Below are 17,375 nucleotides of genomic sequence, written 5' to 3' on the forward strand. Positions count from 1 at the left end.
CCTCATGTGTTATTTGTTATGTGTTATTTGTTATATACTTAACTACTTAAGGATGAAAATTGAAGTAATACTTATATTATTGAAAAATAATAGTACCGATTATCTAAGAACATTCGAGATGACTTAACAACTCCGATTGTATTACATTTTTGTTAACTGTTGAAGAGGTAAAGAAAAACCTCTAATCTCCTTTATTCTTCATTACAAGTAAGCAAATCACTAGTCTAGCATGTACATAAACATTACATGATTAAGAAGAAAAGTTTCTTTTGGCTTGAAATCAACCATGAAGAAGCTCACACCTGCAAGCTACTCCAAAGCGTTCGTCCACGTATGATATAAATAACTTCACGAGTATACAACATATCGATCGGTAATGGTAAACTACACGTCGATGGAGAATGGCTTTGGTTGCCCCAATGCTTTACTAACTCATCAGTAAAAATACATCTACAGAAGTTGATGCTTCAAAACCTTAGATCACAAAAATGCAAGCTGCTGTTTAAGATGATGGAGTTAGAAGGCTTCTAGAGGACAAGGCAGGGCAATAACATTCAGCCTTTGGCTTTGATTAGGGAGGAGGAGGAATGTTTGGCTTCAATGCATATGATAGCCAGATCAATGGACATCATGAGGTATGAAAATTTTACTGTATAATCAAAAGAATATTTCTTGAGTCTCCATTGGGGACGACCAGTAACGCAAGAGTGATTCCACAGTGAGTCGTCGAGTTGCACTAAGCACTGAGATGAAAAATCGACAACCATCGATCTTGTATTCCTCTAGAGGATTCCTGTGGCCAAAGCTTCTTACATTTACCTGTCAAATGTTCCATGTAAAACTAGGGTCAACTAAAAAGTTTGGAGAAAGAAAGAAAAAAGAGCAAAAAGTAATGAATGTACCGCAGAACTGAGTCTGTTCATGTTTATGAGATGATCCCTCCAGAAACAATCTAAAGTCTTCACAAGAACAGCTCTCTGCGTTCAAACAAAAATTCACAGGCATAAGAAAAGGAAGAGCTGTAATTTAATAGAACATTCAGTATCATTTGATTAGATAACATGATTTTAAGAGACTTTTTCACTTGTTAACGTTAGTCCATTATCCACTGCCACGGAAATGTTTTTGTCCCAAATGAAAAAAAACCTTTTACACGGAAAGGAATCAAGAGGTGCACAAAAAACTATTATTGCTTGGGTTGATGTATTGTAATGGCTCAAGCCCACCGCTAGCAGATATTGTCCTCTTTGGACTTTTCCTCAAAGTTTCTAAAACGTCTGCTAGGGAAAGGTTTCCACACCGTTATAAAGAATGTTTCATTCTTCTCCCCAACCGATGTGAGATCTCACAATCCACCCCCCTTCAGGGCCCAACGTCCTCACTGGCACTCGTTCTCTTCTCCAATCGATGTGGGACCACCTCATTCACCTTATTCGGGGCCCATCATCCTTGCTGGCACACTGCCTCGTGTCCACCCCCTTCGGGGCTCAACCTCCTCTCTGGCACATCACCTGGTGTCTGGCTCTGATACCATTTATAACAGCTCAAGTCCACCACTAGCAGATACCCTCTTCTTTGGGTTTCCCTTTCGGATTTCCCCTCAAGGTTTTTAAAACATGTCTATTGGAGTTCTAGGGTTTAGGGTTTAGGGTAGTTCCTGGCCGATATCCGCCTGAGAGCAATGCAAAACTCTGCAACTCTCTCCTCCCAAGCCTGGTAAATTCAAAAGCAAGTGTCGAGGCTGGAGGAAAGATGTTTTTTGGGTAGATATTTCGTGGGAAAATGTGTGGGAGGTGGTGGTGCATTTTAATGTTATCCTCTGGGCTCTTAAATCAAATTTGTTTTATTATTATCCCTTGTTATTCCAAAAAAATGGCTTCTGCACTCCCCCTTCTGTTTTGACCCCTTTATTGTGATGCCCTCCTTTGTACTTTCATTTCCTTGATTAAAACTTTTTTTCTAAATTAATCAAAGGGAAAAAAAAAAAAAAAAAAAAAAAACCCCTTAAATCAAGTATTTTGAAACATCAGAAAGTGAAAATGGAGCAAGGACGCTACCTCAATTTCCTTCACATATAAATCATCATAACCAGATTCTTGAATGACATTTAAATACGAAGCAATCATAAAATCCCCAAGGTATTTGCGAAGTAGGTTGACAATCATCCTGTACCTGCCATTTCTGCACTTCAAGTTCATCATTAATGCTATTCTGAAGTAGGATTGAGAACAAAATTTAGAAGGAAAAACTATTTTTTTCTAAAAAATCTTGGTGCATACTCACTGTGTCAAATCATCAGAGCAGATTGAAAGCCAGCGTTCCAATGAAGAATTTTTCATGCGAATTCCTCTGAAAGCATTAGGAGGTTTTGGCATTTCTGGAAGGTTGAAATTGCAAACATCTGTAGAGATCGTTTGATGAGATTTCATGATGGCTTTTAATAATCCTTCCTCAGTGATTTCTGCGCCCAAGTCTTCAGAAGAACATCTCCGTTGAAGTCACAAGATCAATAAGAAGATCAAGAATCAGAGGAATGTTCACAAATTAGTACTCACCCTCCAATATCGTCCCCCCAATTGTCCTAAAATCCTGCACAAGTTTACCCAAACTCCAGCTTCTGGGATGCTGACAGAAGTTCATTTAAAAGATGAATTATTAGATAGCAAAACATAAAATTTGGACAAAGAATTCTATTAATAATAATCACCACACCTTCATTGGATCAACATGATTAAAGACGATCTCATCAACCACAGCTTGCATATACCTATAAACAACTACAATTTAGCGCAAACATTGACAAAAACTGAGAAGAAACCAATTTATAATCACTGGAAACTAATGATGTTTTCCGTCTCATCGTGAGTGTGCATGTGCATACTATGGGTTATTCTAGGAATATTACATGCTACCTTCTCCAACTTTAAATTTGTTATACATAGATGTTATAATGTAATCCAAAGAATAAGGTCCTTGAGAGTTTTTATTTGATTCGAACAAAATCTTAAATTTGAATGCAGACAATTTTCCATTACAGTGACGACAATGATCCCTCCTGATCCCTCCTATGATCCACGCTGACACTACAAAAGGAATAATATAGACTTGTGTGGAGTTTATTAGTAGAACAGTATTTATTAGTAGTCCGTACAGTGAAGATTAAACCTTTTCATTTTCACACTTGGCTCAATGAAAGATCGGTTTCTTTTATAAGTTTGTTTTAAAAAATAACAAGAGCGAGAAAATCCATCCAAGTGTGGAGTTTATTTTCTAGGTGAGTTAGCTGGTTAGACAAGATGACAGCATAGCCGTTTACATTTAAAAGTACACTCACTGAAATATGTGTTGTGTGCAGCTTTCATTATTGCCCGTCAAAATTGACTGTCGAAGGTCATACACATGCTTGCGCTGCACCTGAACAAAGGAAACCGAACATTCAATCAGTCACCATAAGATTGTCGTATAGTTTCTCAAGCCAATCATATAATCCAATTTCGACTCTAAAGTTCTCTTCTAGAAATGAAGCAAAAACCAACAGCAATAGTTGGCTAATTGATGACAATGGCAGAAGGTATTACTTAATATAGGCCCCTTGAAGCCAGTATTGCATTTCCTATCCTCCAAGGAGTACATGGGCTAATCAGATGATAAAAATTTGCCATAAAAACTTGGTCACTCCTATAAACTGACCTCTAACACCTCATCAAATTCAACTAGGCTCTTCCGTATGCCAAAGAAGTACTTCTCTGCATTAATTTGTAGGGCCAAGAGCTAAAAACAATAATTAAAGATTATTAGTAACATAATCTTTTATTTAAACGGAAAGGATGATTAAAAAGATTATAGAAACTGTTACCTGTTTCACAATCGCACTGCCTTCAATTGGAATATCTTCATCGTTAGTTATCTTAGAAATGAGTCTCACAGCCCATTCTGTATCAAAATTAAACTTCTGGAACATCTCATCCTGCAAGCTGTCAAAATTTATAGATCATCAATTAGCTAGAGCAAGCTAAGTTAAAGATATTACATGCACCTTTTTAGTTTTTTTTATATAAATTATTTCTGCAGCTTAAACCGAATTGTTTTTCTACACTTCTTCTCTCACCACATTAGAAGTTTAGGATCCTCCAGAAGAACCATTTTCCATATAAAAGACAGCAAAAGATGTCTTCAGAGAGCCTTTGAAATTTCACAATTAATTAGAATGGGTCTCTAAGCTCTGTTTGCAAATAGAACACCATGCGGGGATAAATTCCAGTGAGGAATCCTTCTTCGTAGCTTGTCATTCGTGTGTTGCTGGCCTTGTGAGAGAGCTCCCAGAGAAAGAATTTTACTTCTTAGGGTAGTGTTCCTTCCAAATCAGGTCATAAATTGTGGAGAAGTCTCGCTGTTTGTGTGAGAGAGATCAAGAAAAAGGGAGTTTAAGGAGAAAATTCCATTTGGTTCCATTTTCCATAGACATTTGTCCATCCTTTGTGATAAGCTGACCGAAGCCAAGCACTGTATCAGTGTAGCATATTCGTCACTGTATCAGTGTAGCATATTCGTCAATCTCCACATCTCTTGGTTTTCATCTTAGCCTAAGGTTCCAAGAACCCAATTCAGCAAGCCACATTTCTTTTACAGCCCTTTCTTTATTGAGGGAGAGCTTAAAAATAAGAGGAAATCTTCGGTAGAGTGGTTCTTCCCCAAGCCACACGTCTTTCAAAAAGGAGATTCTTTCTCACCAATTCTGTCAGTCAGCCAGTCAAGAACAAATGAACAGTAGTTCACAATGGTTTCCGTAGGCCCTTGGCGGATGTAAGGGAAAGGTACCCTGGTTTCGTGTTGAGGAGAGAGGTCCCATATATTTCATAAATCACCTTCCTCCATAGGGCTGTTTTTTCATCAGGGTATCTCCAAACCCATTTTGCAAGGAGGGCTGGGTTTATTTCGTTAAGGCTATATAAACCAAGGCCGCCATTATCAAGGGGGAGAAGTTTTTTCCAGCTAATGGAGGTACAGCCCCTTAGAATCTCCATTACCTTTCCAGAGGAAGTTTCTAATCACTCTCAATGACGGAGATCACCTAGCCCGGCATTTAAAATATCGACATATAATATAATGGACGCCAATCAAAAGCTTTAAAAATGACCTCCATATCTTGGAGGTCAAAGGGCAGTGCATAGGTTTAGGGTTTTCAGCTTTACAAAGAAAATATAAATTAGGAGATGAGGCTATCCAGGACACCTCGCAGCCAACAGCAATGTTTAGGCAAGAGACTGCTGCCATACCAGAAATTTAATTCTTTTGGGTGTGCTTCAATTCTTGTAGGGATCCTTGTTGCACCTAGCTTGCCTTAGACATCAGCTTAAGGATTTAGTGGTGGAACCCGTTTTCTTATACAGAAAAGCTGGTATTGTTCAAAGTTAGGCTCAATGTGTTCTAAGAGTCAATTCATACTCTCTGATCAACACTGCCATATTTGTACTATAATTTCTTATACTGACACATAACAACAATAAAAATGGATGAAAAAAACTGATTAAAACCAGGGATCTTAGTTCCAGTCTCAAGCTGAATGCTATCATCCCACTAGATATCATCTACAGACTTCAAATGAGGTGCACATTAATAGGCAAATTGTATGTCCGCATGCTTTTTTGTATCATGGGGTAGTATTCTACCTGACCATAAATCGGGTCGATCCAGGGTCTCCTTGTCTTCCTGCTCTCCCTCGAAGCTATAAGATATCAATGAGACCATTTAGATTTAAGATCCCAAGTCCAAAAATGAATTCTCTTTTCCCGCAGGAAAATGGACAAAAATGAAAAGGAACTACGAATTCAAGGATCAGACAATGATGGTTACCATGACACAGCAAAAATGTTCTGAGAAGAACCAAAAAACAGTAGCTTCTTTATCATGGTATATACCACTAAGTTTAAAATGTAATTTACAAAGGGGAGTAAAACAATGTACATAAACCAGCATATCTATCTGTTGAGTATAGAATCTCACTTCCAAGTTTTGTACCAAAATTATTTTGCTCATAAAAGGTGAAATTTCAGGGGGAAAGCCAACCTGGTTATCAATTCTCCGGGACTCATGTAAAGATGTTCCTATAACGTGAAGACCTCCAAGACGTTTTACTTCAGCCCCTTCTTTCGAACAGTGCAATTCACAATCCTCTAGAACTGACAAATAGGTAAGTGCTATAGTGGGGCCAAGAGGGTATGACTCAACCTGTTCATCAGCCAGCCTCTGTAACTCTTTAAAATTCATAGACTGACTCATTTCCACCGACTCCAAGATTAGGGATTTTGCCTCTTTATATGTCCAGTTTCTACCCTCATTTTTGCATACATATTTAGCTGGAATTCACAAGACAAAGCAACAAAGTTCAGTATATTTGCGTCACTTGTAGTAGAAGTGAAATCCTATTTATTTAAAATGATTTCTGAGGCAAAACATTTTAAGAGATACAAACCCATTAGAGCTGTCTTGGCTAGCAAAGCTAATGATGATGGTCCAACATTTACCTTGGACAAAACCTATAAAACAAAATAAATTGGATATGAAATTCAGGCAGCAGTTTCACAAAAGAAAAGAAAAAAAAAAAACAAATAACCATAGTTAGTTACCTTCCTTGAAACTTCTTCGCCATCAATTTCATAATCAGGAGATTCTTTTGTCAGAAATGAAAGCAGGCTGTCTTCAATAATTTCTCTCGCAAGCATCTTCAAGTATTAGACAAGAAATTTAAAAAATGATGCAACTTTTCTTCATAGAAAGGGACAGAGTTCACTAAACTGACTTAAAAACTGATTTCACTTCTAAACCTACTTTTGGATTTCCTCCTAGAATTATGTCAGTGCCTCTCCCAGCCATATTTGTTGAAATGGTGATGGCATATTTCCTTCCAGCTTGTGCGACAGTTTCAGCTTCCCTAGCTGCATACTGGGTAAATTATAAGAAACGGGAAGGCGAAAAGGTTTTAATAGAGGATTTAGACAAATCAATCAAAATACAGTTTTAGTAAGTAAGATATTAACCTTGGGTCGTGCATTCAAAACATTGTGGGGAATTTTTCGCTCCTTCAATAAGTCAGATAGGTATTCAGAATTTTCAACGCTGCATCAAGAAATAAGAGAACATTGGGGTAGATATACTCATAATACCTACAATAGTGAAATAGAAATCCTCCCCTATAAAAAAGAGGATAGTAAAACATTCATAAAAAAATTTCTCAAAATATAAAAATCAACTTGTTATAAATACTCGTCAACAAAGAAACAAAACCTTGAATAAAAGAATTTTTTTTTGAAAAAAAGTATGATGGAGAGGAATCAGATTCTATGAAAAAACTTCTATTGATTGAGGAATCAGGCTCTCATTGCCAAACAGGGCTGGCGTTTTATGGTGCAGAAGGATATCTTGTGGAGGAAAGTCACTGCCACGATGTATCATTGGAATGAGCATGTGGTGGCCCTCCATGAATGTTTCTCACATGTTAAAGGGCCCCAGATCATGAAGAATATCCAATCCTCTGCAGGTTGGTACAAAATTAAGCTTGGCAAAGGTAATAAAACTAGTTTCTGGAAATACAAATGGTTGATATGTGTGCCTTTGTTTGAAGCTTTTCCTAGACTTTACAAAGTTGCTGTCTCCAAAGTGTCTTGTGTTAACCACCTCCAAATCAGTAAGGTTTCTTCTAAAATCCACCTTCCAATCATAAGTACTGAAATCTTAATTTATTTCGTCTTTCTCTATCCCTTCCAACTGGATACATTATTGATAAGGCCATCGCCTTCCTTCCTTAACTCTCGGTTCATGATAGAGAGGTAGTAATGTTCATCTTCAAAACTGAGAGTCGCCCAAAAGTGTATCAATGCAATTTTTGAAGATCAATTTTCAGCAGCTAAGCTATTTATTTAAAGAAAATCTTGCCCAACCTTCCACCTTAGAGTAATTCAACCACAATCTTTTATCAAGTCCTCGAAACCTGGGTGAGGGAAACATTAGGACTTATGGCAAGGTGAAAAATCTGGTTACAAGCAGAATGGGAAAAATACTCACAATATTCCTTTCCCTATGTAAGAATCTGGAACGAATGAACCCTACTACTTCAATCATCTGAAAGAACAAATCCACCAATAAGAGACGCACGCTCTCTCATGGTGGACCTAGTGAAGGTCCCATTTAGAAATAGGAGAATCATGAGAGGCATTGGACCGTTGCTTGAACTTTCTCATGCTTTTGTTTACGGAATGACGTGAAGATTTTCTCGCACCCATCAAGCAAACATTGAACTTCACCCATACACCAAACATTCAGAATCATAAATTTCCCTCCAAAGGTGTTTCTTCGACCATAGATACTAAAGACCCAACAAACTGATTTGTTCCCCAAGTCAATTGTCAAAAAGATAGATACTCCTGATGAAAACATCGTAGGCAAAGGTGAACCTATCCTTCCACAAAGCTACGGTCCCCTTGCAATACCAACGGAAAGAATAATAAGCCATCTGATGTTCTTCACTTTCTACAGCTCCGATTCTTTAAGGAAAACTTTGACAAGATCAATGAAAACTAGGTGTCTTTAATAATTCCTCGTTCTTCGTAGCCCCAAAGTGCCTGACATTCCACTAAGGAATCTTCATTGATCTACACTAAGCTTCCCTTCCACAGTGTCAATACAACAATTTTTCTCATAATTGACAGAGTTGAAAAGTTCCTTTAATTCTCTACTTGTCCCTTGTTTTTTGGGAATAAGGTCTAACTTGCATTTTTCTAGGAATGGACCTAATGCACAGACCAAATTTCTAAACATGGTCGTCGAGGACTTTCCATCTTTATCAAGAAAGTAAAGGGCCTAGGCGCTTGGGTTCCCTCCCTATCTCCTTCAAATGTAATCTGGCACCTTTGCGGTCTCTATTTATTAGTGATTTTAAAATGCCAAAGATCATCAACAGATAGCATTAGTAGCTCTAAGCTCTATATACTACCAGAAAGGACATAAAATCAACCACGCTGTTAGTAAATGGAAATACTTCTGTAAAGATAGGGGACTTGATTTAAAAAACATATATTTGTGATCCATTCAGGGTCAAAAATAACATGGCACATTGGCCAGAAAAAAAAAAAAAAAGAGTAAAAAAATACCTGGTGGTTCCAACTAAAACAGGACGACCTTGTCTGAACATGTATTCAACTTCTTGGCGAACATATTCCCATTTTCCTCTAGCAGACTAACAAAAAGAGAGATCAGAGAAGGTCAAGTTGAAAAATTGAACTATATGGGAAGGTTGCAGATGACTAGAAAAGTATTAAAGCCCTACCGCAAAAGCTTGGATAGGTAAATCTTTACGAATGTTTGGCAAATTTGTGGGCACTTCAATTACAGGCGTCTGAAACATTTTCAAGAACTCTTTCTCCTGAAATGATACATATCAGAATATGATAATTAAAATACAAAATAATCTTCAACGCAAAAATGACTAAATAAGAATATATGAAATCAAATTTGATTCCTCTACATTAGTGCCCACCTCAGTTTTTGCAGTTCCAGTCATCCCTGATAACTTGGGATAGAGTTTGAATAAAGACTGATATGTGATTTGTGCCACTACAACCGAATCAGCCTGAGAAGTACACAAAATTAGACTAAACCAACAATAGTTATCTTTTATTCTTTCTAAGAAAAAATACCTGAATCTTCAGGCCTTCTTTGGCCTCTACTGCCTGATGTATTCCCTCAGACCATCTTCTTTTTTCTTCCACTCTACCTGTCAGCTGCAGAAAGTGAATTCATTGTCAGATATGGTCGTGTATATGCTCACCCCTGAAAGTTCTATAAGAATGCCGCCAATATTGTATGGAAGAGACAATAAATACATGAAAATTCAGAAAATACACGGAGTATTCGACAACATTTGGTTCCAATATTGCTTCTGGACTGAATATTAACTTTGCTAAGAGTGCGTTTTTGGATATTCATCTTCATGGTTCAGAAATGGAGTATTTGACAACGACATTTGGTTGCAAGCAGTGTAATTGGCCTTCTACTTATCTTGGGCTTCCTTTGGGAGGCTGCTCGAATTGTTCTTTTTTCTGGCAGCCTGATATTGAAAGTACAACATAAGCTTCATAGCTGGAAATATGCTTTTATTTTGAAAGGTGGGCGACTAAATTTTTTCCAAGCTACTTTCTCAAACATCCCGAATTATTACTTATCATCATTTAAGCTACCAGCAAAGGTAGCTAAATCTTTGGAGAAACTTATTTGTGGTTTCTTTTAGGAAGGATCTAGAGGCAACAGTGGTATGCATAATATTAAATGGGAAATGACTCAACTTCCTAAATCTCCAGGTGGCCAGGCATAGATAAAAATTTCAGCAGAATAATTTAGCTCTTTTGGCAAAATGGATGATGAGATTCTTAAATGAGCTAATGCTCCTTGGCATGAACTCATTGTTGTCAACTATTATTTGACTGCACGAAATTGTCATTGGCCTTTGCCGATTCAGAGAGCTTCTACTATTGATATTGTTGCTACTCATATTCGAAGATGTCTTGGTAACAGCCAGTCTGTTTCTTTGGCTTTTACTTGTGGGGTCCTCACAACTATATTTCCTTGCCTCTAGCGACTAACCACTTGACTGTGGGTGAAAATTGGATAGCCTTATCTGATGCTGGGATTTGCATTTTCGACATAATCTTAATGATTTTTTTTTATGAGAAAACTTGACCCTAATTGATTAAAGAATACACAGGCCAAAAAAGCCCACAAAAGGGAGCCAAACTACAATAATGTGCTCCAGTCAAGAGAAATAAGACCAAGTGAATAATTACAAAAAAAAAAAAAAAAAAAAAAAAAAAAAAAAAAAAAAAAAAAAAAAAAAAAAAAAAAAAAANAACTGAGACCTGGAGAGAAACAAAGAATCTAATAAGGGACCAAATATCACTAGAGTAACTCTCAGGCGCCTCAGAAGATTTTGTTGTTTCTCTTACCCAAGAGACCCACAAAAGTGCGAGTGGTAATGTGCTCCCAAACTCTTGAAAAAACTGCCTTTAGGATGTGCTATGACTTGGCTTTCTTTTCCAGCCGTGTCATCCCTAAACTCTAAAATTCACTAAATTTAAAACTAGAGATTTTTAACACTACAGGGTCCTCAATTAGATCTTGCAGAGGTAGTCTAATGGGATTTTAAAGTCATAACCATAGATTTCAACCAAGGACCTATGCCACTAGTGGCTAAACCAATGAAACACCTTTGAATATGATATTTATGTTTCATGTTTTTCTTATAGAAAACACAAATATCGATCTGCATCAGGGAAAACCACCACGCAATTTTTGAATGAACATAATATGCTTCAAAATCTTTTGAAACAAGATCAAATTAAAGTAGACTATGAACCCAACACCAACACAATGATTAACAATAATGGCAATAGTAGCACAGTAAGAGAGCAATTATTACAAAAGTATAAGTTTACCTCATTTATTATAAGAGCCTTCCCATTCCTGACTATATATTGGACATCTCGTCGATAGAATTCTTTAGCTTTAAGTGCATTTATCACAAATCTGTATGTGCCAAAGTTTAAAGGGAGAAAGATTCAGCTTCTGATATACGATGAGAATATTATTTACTAGAAAAATAAAGTAAAAAAAAATTAAAAGCACATAACAATTTCTTTAAAAAATAATTTCAGAAAAAATACAAAAGAGAATTCCATGGTGAAGGTTCAAGACCAAGACTAAAAGATATTACAAAATAAAACTCAAAACAAAAGATTGCACCATTACCTAGCCCATGGATCGCTTTCATCCCATAAATCATTGGTTTCAAGAGCGATCTCTGCCATTGCAATTCCTTCTTCGGTCAACTCTACTGAATTGTCTTTCAATTCCACATTATAATGCTGAAACCAAAAAAAAAAAGATAAATAAAATGCTGAGTAGAAACAACACTAGAGTATGTGCACCTCTTGTTACTATTTAACAAGCCAAAGACTCTCAGAATCTTAGAATTCGAATGGAGAAATAAATTAAGGGATCAACTCACAATTCCCTTCACAAGCAGCTCAGCTATCTTAGCAGCAACTGGATATCGGGCAGCATCTTTGCTAGCCTAAGAAAGAAAATAACAAAGACAATACAATTTTTTTACGGAGAACTGCTTCCGGTAAAGTAAAAGGAACATAAAAATGATAGATTCAAAATTCACCAAAGCCAAACAAAGGAAATTACCGAAGAAAATTACAAAATCCATTGATGTCAAGCTTATGCAAAGTCTGAAATTAGGCAGTTCAGGTTTAGATAGTTTCCAAGTGTCTGTGACTTCAAATTTTGTAATCTAGTTTTTTCCTACACTTTGTTATTATCCTTATGTAATTCCTTATTTCATCAATGTAAAATTCTATATCCACTTTAAAAAATAATAAAATATTACAAAATCCATTGAGGGAAGGCTGCGATTGGAAAAGTTGAAAAGAATAGCCCAAGAGCCCTCCGAAATTTTCTCCTCCAAATCTTGAATCAATCAGTTTCTTTAAATTCAAATTTCCAAATAGTAGGAAAATTACAATTTAACCAAATGCCAGAGAGAGTTCGCACTTAGTTTTGAATGTATGCTATTGCTCAATGAGAGAGAGCAATAGAAAATCCTTCTCAGACCAAGGCATGTTCCAAGTAAAGATACCAAGAGCTTTTCCCCAAATGAACTTAGTCATCATATGAAATACGAATAAATGACTAGCATTCTCACAATCGCAAACTTGAACCAAACATACCAAGCTTGGAAAATTGCTCAAAAGGACCCAAAACCCAAAAACCTCTATCTAAAAAACAAAACTGAAATTTCTGTCTCCTCTTTGTTTTCTTCTTTTCTCTCGTCTCTGTCTTCTTCTCTCTCACCTCTGTCTTCTTCTTTCTTGATGAAATTTTCTATTTAACATACCAAGCTTGGAAAATTGGTCAATAGGATTGGTTAGAGATCTCCTCAGTTTTATGAAATTTTCGTTCTTCCTTCTTTATATCTCTCTCTACAATAGCAAGTCTAACAAAAAGATTCCACGTGCAATATAATTGCACTACTAATTTACAAGATTTCCATTTAAGATACTGAACTTCCAAATAATTACAAAGAAAATGCAGAGGGTAAAAATAAATTCTTACCTCACCACTTATTAATAAAGGATTTCTTCCTTCATCAATAAGAACTGAGTCAACTTCATCAACTATAGCAAAATGGAACGGTTTTGGCCTGTCATTTACATAATAATGTCACTGTCAGGGCAACAAAGCTATGGCAATCAAGTTCAAGTTGCGTCATAAGCATACCATCTCATCACAAGCTGTTCCTCATTTCCAGCTAGATTGTCTCGTAGATAATCAAAGCCAAGTTCCTGAAAAACACCCCAGATTTATGCTATGTCTGGAAGGGAGAAGCGGTATGATTCCCTCAGATTTACGCTATGTCATTAAGGAGAAAAAAACACGGAATGGTTCCTCAGACTATATGGGTGTTGGATGAAGGATGTCCATTAATTATAATCATTTAGGTTCATACTAGAGCAAAAACACTGCCAATCAACCAGCACTTCTAGCCTCAGTATTATCAAGTAACCAATGGTAAGAGTGCAGCAAAATGCAACAAACAAATAACAAAAATAAGACTTACTGAGTTATTCGTGTAAGTGATATCACAACTATAGTTGGATCTCCTCTCTTCAGCCTTCATCCCCCTCTGTTTATTGAATTAAAAAGAAATCAAAATGAAGTGAAAACTTGAAATACATCAATGAAATCATCGTTTCCTACCAAAAAAAATATATAAACAATAGAAACGTTATGGATTGAGGAGGAAGATTTTGTCCTCTATCATTGATAACTATAACAAAATATCTTGTAAACATGTAAAGTACGGACAACAAGCAAACTGCTAATCACCTGTATCAAACCCACTGATAAACCTAAGAAGCGATGAACACGACCCATCCATTCAGCATCACGTTGAGCCAGATAGTCATTCACAGTTACAACTAGAAAAATGAGATATTATTAGAGTTTGACCAAAAAAATAACAGATGAACACACAAAGACCCCATATACTTCCTTTCAAATTCAAAGGGTGTACCACTTGTAAGCTAAAACAAAACCAACCATACAGACTAGGAATTAATAAAAGGAAAGTAACTCAGGACAGGTACCTTTAACAAAATGTGTTAGAACAATTGATGCTCTAAATGTCTGGTAACACAAATAGAATGCTTCAAGATTTACCAGAACAGGATCACCAAGTGAGGATTATAAGATCATACTTCATCTAAACAAACATGATTTTCTCCTAAATAATAAGGTAATACGAGTAACAATCTTATGATTTAGATGTGTACAAATTGATAAGAACTTCTTTTTCCTTTCTTCCTCTCTTTATTAAATAACATTTGTTGACATATTAACATATCCGATTACTACAGGATGACTTCAATTAATTCGCTACAAGCCATGATAATATCACGCGCAAAAGGACAATTTGAAGTCCTACCATGAACACCTTCGCCCGTCAAGGCATTGAGATATGCTGCCAATGTAGAAACCAGCGTTTTCCCTTCACCAGTCTTCATTTCCGCTATAGAACCATCATGAAGCACTGCTCCACCAATAATCTGTGATAAATATAAACAAACCCACATTGATCACCATAGTAACCACCACCATTTCAAGCCGTCAAAAGAAATTCTAACTCCAAATTACATGAAGGAAACGGATACCTGTACATCAAAGTGGCGCATTCCAAGCTTCCTTTTTGCAGCTTCACGGACTACCGCAAATGCCTCTGAAAGGATTGTAAGTAGAAGAATTAATAAACAAACAAGTGAAATTGGAATATAAGCTTCGAAATTCAGGTAGATGACAATAGAATGCCTCAACCAGCTTGAATGTCTGCCAAAGTCTCTCCCTGTTCAAGCCTTCTCCGGAACTCCGAAGTCTTTGCAGTGAGCTGGATATTGAAAAATTCAGTTAATTTCATTTTTTGGGCCGTAGAGTTACATGGATATCAAAAGCAATTACAGCCAAGAGAGGACAAGTCAATTCAATGAACCTGCTCATCAGCGAGGCTCTGCATCTGCGGCTCAAAATCATTAACGGAGTTAACAAGACGATAGTAATCACGAACAACCCAATAATTCATGCTCGTTAAATCACTCCAAGTCTTTCCAACAGACCCCAAAGTGTCCTGAACCAACAATAGAAATACACAGAGTGAAGATTCAAACAGAAGAATTGCATCCAGGAAAAGACGTCGAAACAAGTAAGTTTTAAAGAACACAAACTTTCAATGACGCGACAACGGGAGAGGCGGTGGCCGCCGATGAGGAAGTGACAATTGAACGGTGTCGCCGGAGAGGGAAGGGAAAAGATGACAACGTTTGGAAAGAAATGGGATTGACAAAGCCAATGGTGGGCCGCAGAGACGGCAGCAAGGAAGGGGGCTTCGGAAAAGCATGAGTGGTAGCCATGCAGGTTTATCCAGGGTTCTTGCCAGTGCACCCCTTCGACAGAACCGGTTAGAGTATTGCTCGGTCACCCCGAGCCTCAACGGAGTAGCTGTATTTTCGCCGTCCGTACGGAAGTGAACGCCGTTGGTTTGTGCCAAGTATGTGATTTTTTTGCTGTGATAACTGATTGCTGGATTTATTTTGGGCCCAAACAGTTGAGTTTGGGCCCATATTTATTTTGGGCCCAAATTCAAACCTTATGGATTAAAAGCAACACTTATTTTTTAATTACTTTCTTTTCTTTTTCTTTTTTTTTTTTTTTAAATATTTTAAAAAAGATATAGAAATTTAAAGAACCAGATGAACGTTGTATTATTTGCAAATCTACGTATAAAAAAAATAATAATAATAAGTTGTATTATTTGCAAATCTACGTATAAAAAAAATAATAATAATAAATAAAATAAATAGTTTGTGATTCTGGTAACTTTAGAAGCGGTGGTTAATTGTACTTTTACTAAATTTAGATGTCGTGTAGAGTAAATCACTAGGATCAATTTCACCCTACCGACCCTTCTCACCTAATAAGATAAACTTCCATACGACCCATAACTTAAAATTAGGTTTACTATAAGACGTTGACATTCTCCATGCTGTGATTCCCTCCCGTCCATTCCCAAATTGGGTTAAGAGAACATCCGAGGCAGTGCCTTTGCATATCCAAACACGTTCATAATACATTTATTCTTGCAATGCCTCTCCTAATATACTATAAGTGATATAGATTAAATAATAATTTTACCAAAGTTTTAACAAAAATAACCAACTCCAAAAACTGGGTTGGTTAGGTTGGTAATTCAAAGAACTAGAACAGAATTCTTGATCTAACTCAACCTAACTCTCTATTTTCAAGTTGGGTTCTCTATTTTCAAATTGGGTAGAGTTATTTTTTTATCTGCCATACTTATTATATTAACCACTAAAATCTTATATAACTCAAATATGAAGCATTTATAAATTATAACGCATCACTAATATCAGTTACAAACACAAAATACAGACTAAAAAATCCCTAATTAATACCGACTTTAATAAATCATAACAAACAGTTGGTGGGTTTTGTTCACCCACCAATTAGGTAAAGAACTTCCCCCATTACATTAATTTTTAATTAAATTTGCTTTAATTTGAATCTCATAAGACATACCCAGCTGTGTCATTACTCATCTCTTCTTTTCTTTATTCTCATGTTTGTTGTTCATCTGAAAATAATTTTTTTAATCAATTTAAACGTTTGAAAGGACATATGAACTACACCACTTTGTAATAAATAATACAATCTTAGATAATCTAGGTGGTATGAACGAGTACGCTTATATGTTCTAATATTAATCATAATTCTAGTCATGAGGCGTTATACAATCTATTGTGATATAATTTCGAGGAACCAAGACAAAAGTTAGTGGGTATGTGACGTCTAAGTAAAGTAAAGGTACATGAATAGACCAAAACCACATCGAAACGAGAGTGATATGAGGATATAGTAAAAAATGACAAAAAAAAAAATAACAATAGATAGTTACTATATATGTCAACGATGTGCATCTTCCTTTTAAGTGGTTTTACATCCAAATGAGAGTGATCATAACGAAATTAATAGCTACCGAAAAAAATGCACTTTTTATTTCGGTAGCGCAATCATAAAAATTTCAAAGTTATGTTCAGGATAAGAAAAACTCTTAGGAAACATATGTTTACAGATAGGACAATATTTAAAAGACAAGTGTTGATTTGTGGCTCTTAGAAACATTTCAAGACAAGTAATATAATAATATCAGAATCATCAAGTCTAAATTACCAGCTCTGGTTTAAATAATTAAA

At 36.2% G+C, this 17,375-nt stretch overlaps 1 protein-coding gene across 1 annotated transcript; it reads right to left on the reverse strand.

The window, feature by feature from the left end:
• Nucleotides 1-119: 119 nt before the first annotated feature.
• LOC111810277 (protein translocase subunit SECA2, chloroplastic) lies at nucleotides 120-15,642 on the reverse strand. The gene is made up of 31 exons (XM_023696945.1): nucleotides 15,330-15,642; nucleotides 15,098-15,232; nucleotides 14,926-14,995; nucleotides 14,766-14,830; nucleotides 14,540-14,660; nucleotides 13,942-14,033; nucleotides 13,673-13,738; nucleotides 13,333-13,397; nucleotides 13,168-13,255; nucleotides 12,056-12,121; nucleotides 11,797-11,912; nucleotides 11,484-11,574; nucleotides 9,693-9,776; nucleotides 9,533-9,625; nucleotides 9,323-9,418; nucleotides 9,147-9,232; nucleotides 7,038-7,116; nucleotides 6,829-6,942; nucleotides 6,627-6,722; nucleotides 6,473-6,536; nucleotides 6,067-6,356; nucleotides 5,670-5,725; nucleotides 3,857-3,974; nucleotides 3,691-3,771; nucleotides 3,335-3,414; nucleotides 2,713-2,767; nucleotides 2,556-2,625; nucleotides 2,284-2,473; nucleotides 2,058-2,181; nucleotides 903-977; nucleotides 120-819 (listed from the first exon to the last, which is right to left on the reverse strand). The coding sequence occupies exons 1-31, from the start codon at nucleotides 15,513-15,515 to the stop codon at nucleotides 658-660; spliced, it is 3,174 nt and encodes a 1,057-aa protein (XP_023552713.1). The 5' UTR covers nucleotides 15,516-15,642; the 3' UTR covers nucleotides 120-657.
• Nucleotides 15,643-17,375: the final 1,733 nt, after the last annotated feature.

Source organism: Cucurbita pepo, chromosome LG14, assembly GCF_002806865.2.
Source record: "Cucurbita pepo subsp. pepo cultivar mu-cu-16 chromosome LG14, ASM280686v2, whole genome shotgun sequence".
Taxonomy (NCBI): domain Eukaryota; kingdom Viridiplantae; phylum Streptophyta; class Magnoliopsida; order Cucurbitales; family Cucurbitaceae; genus Cucurbita; species Cucurbita pepo.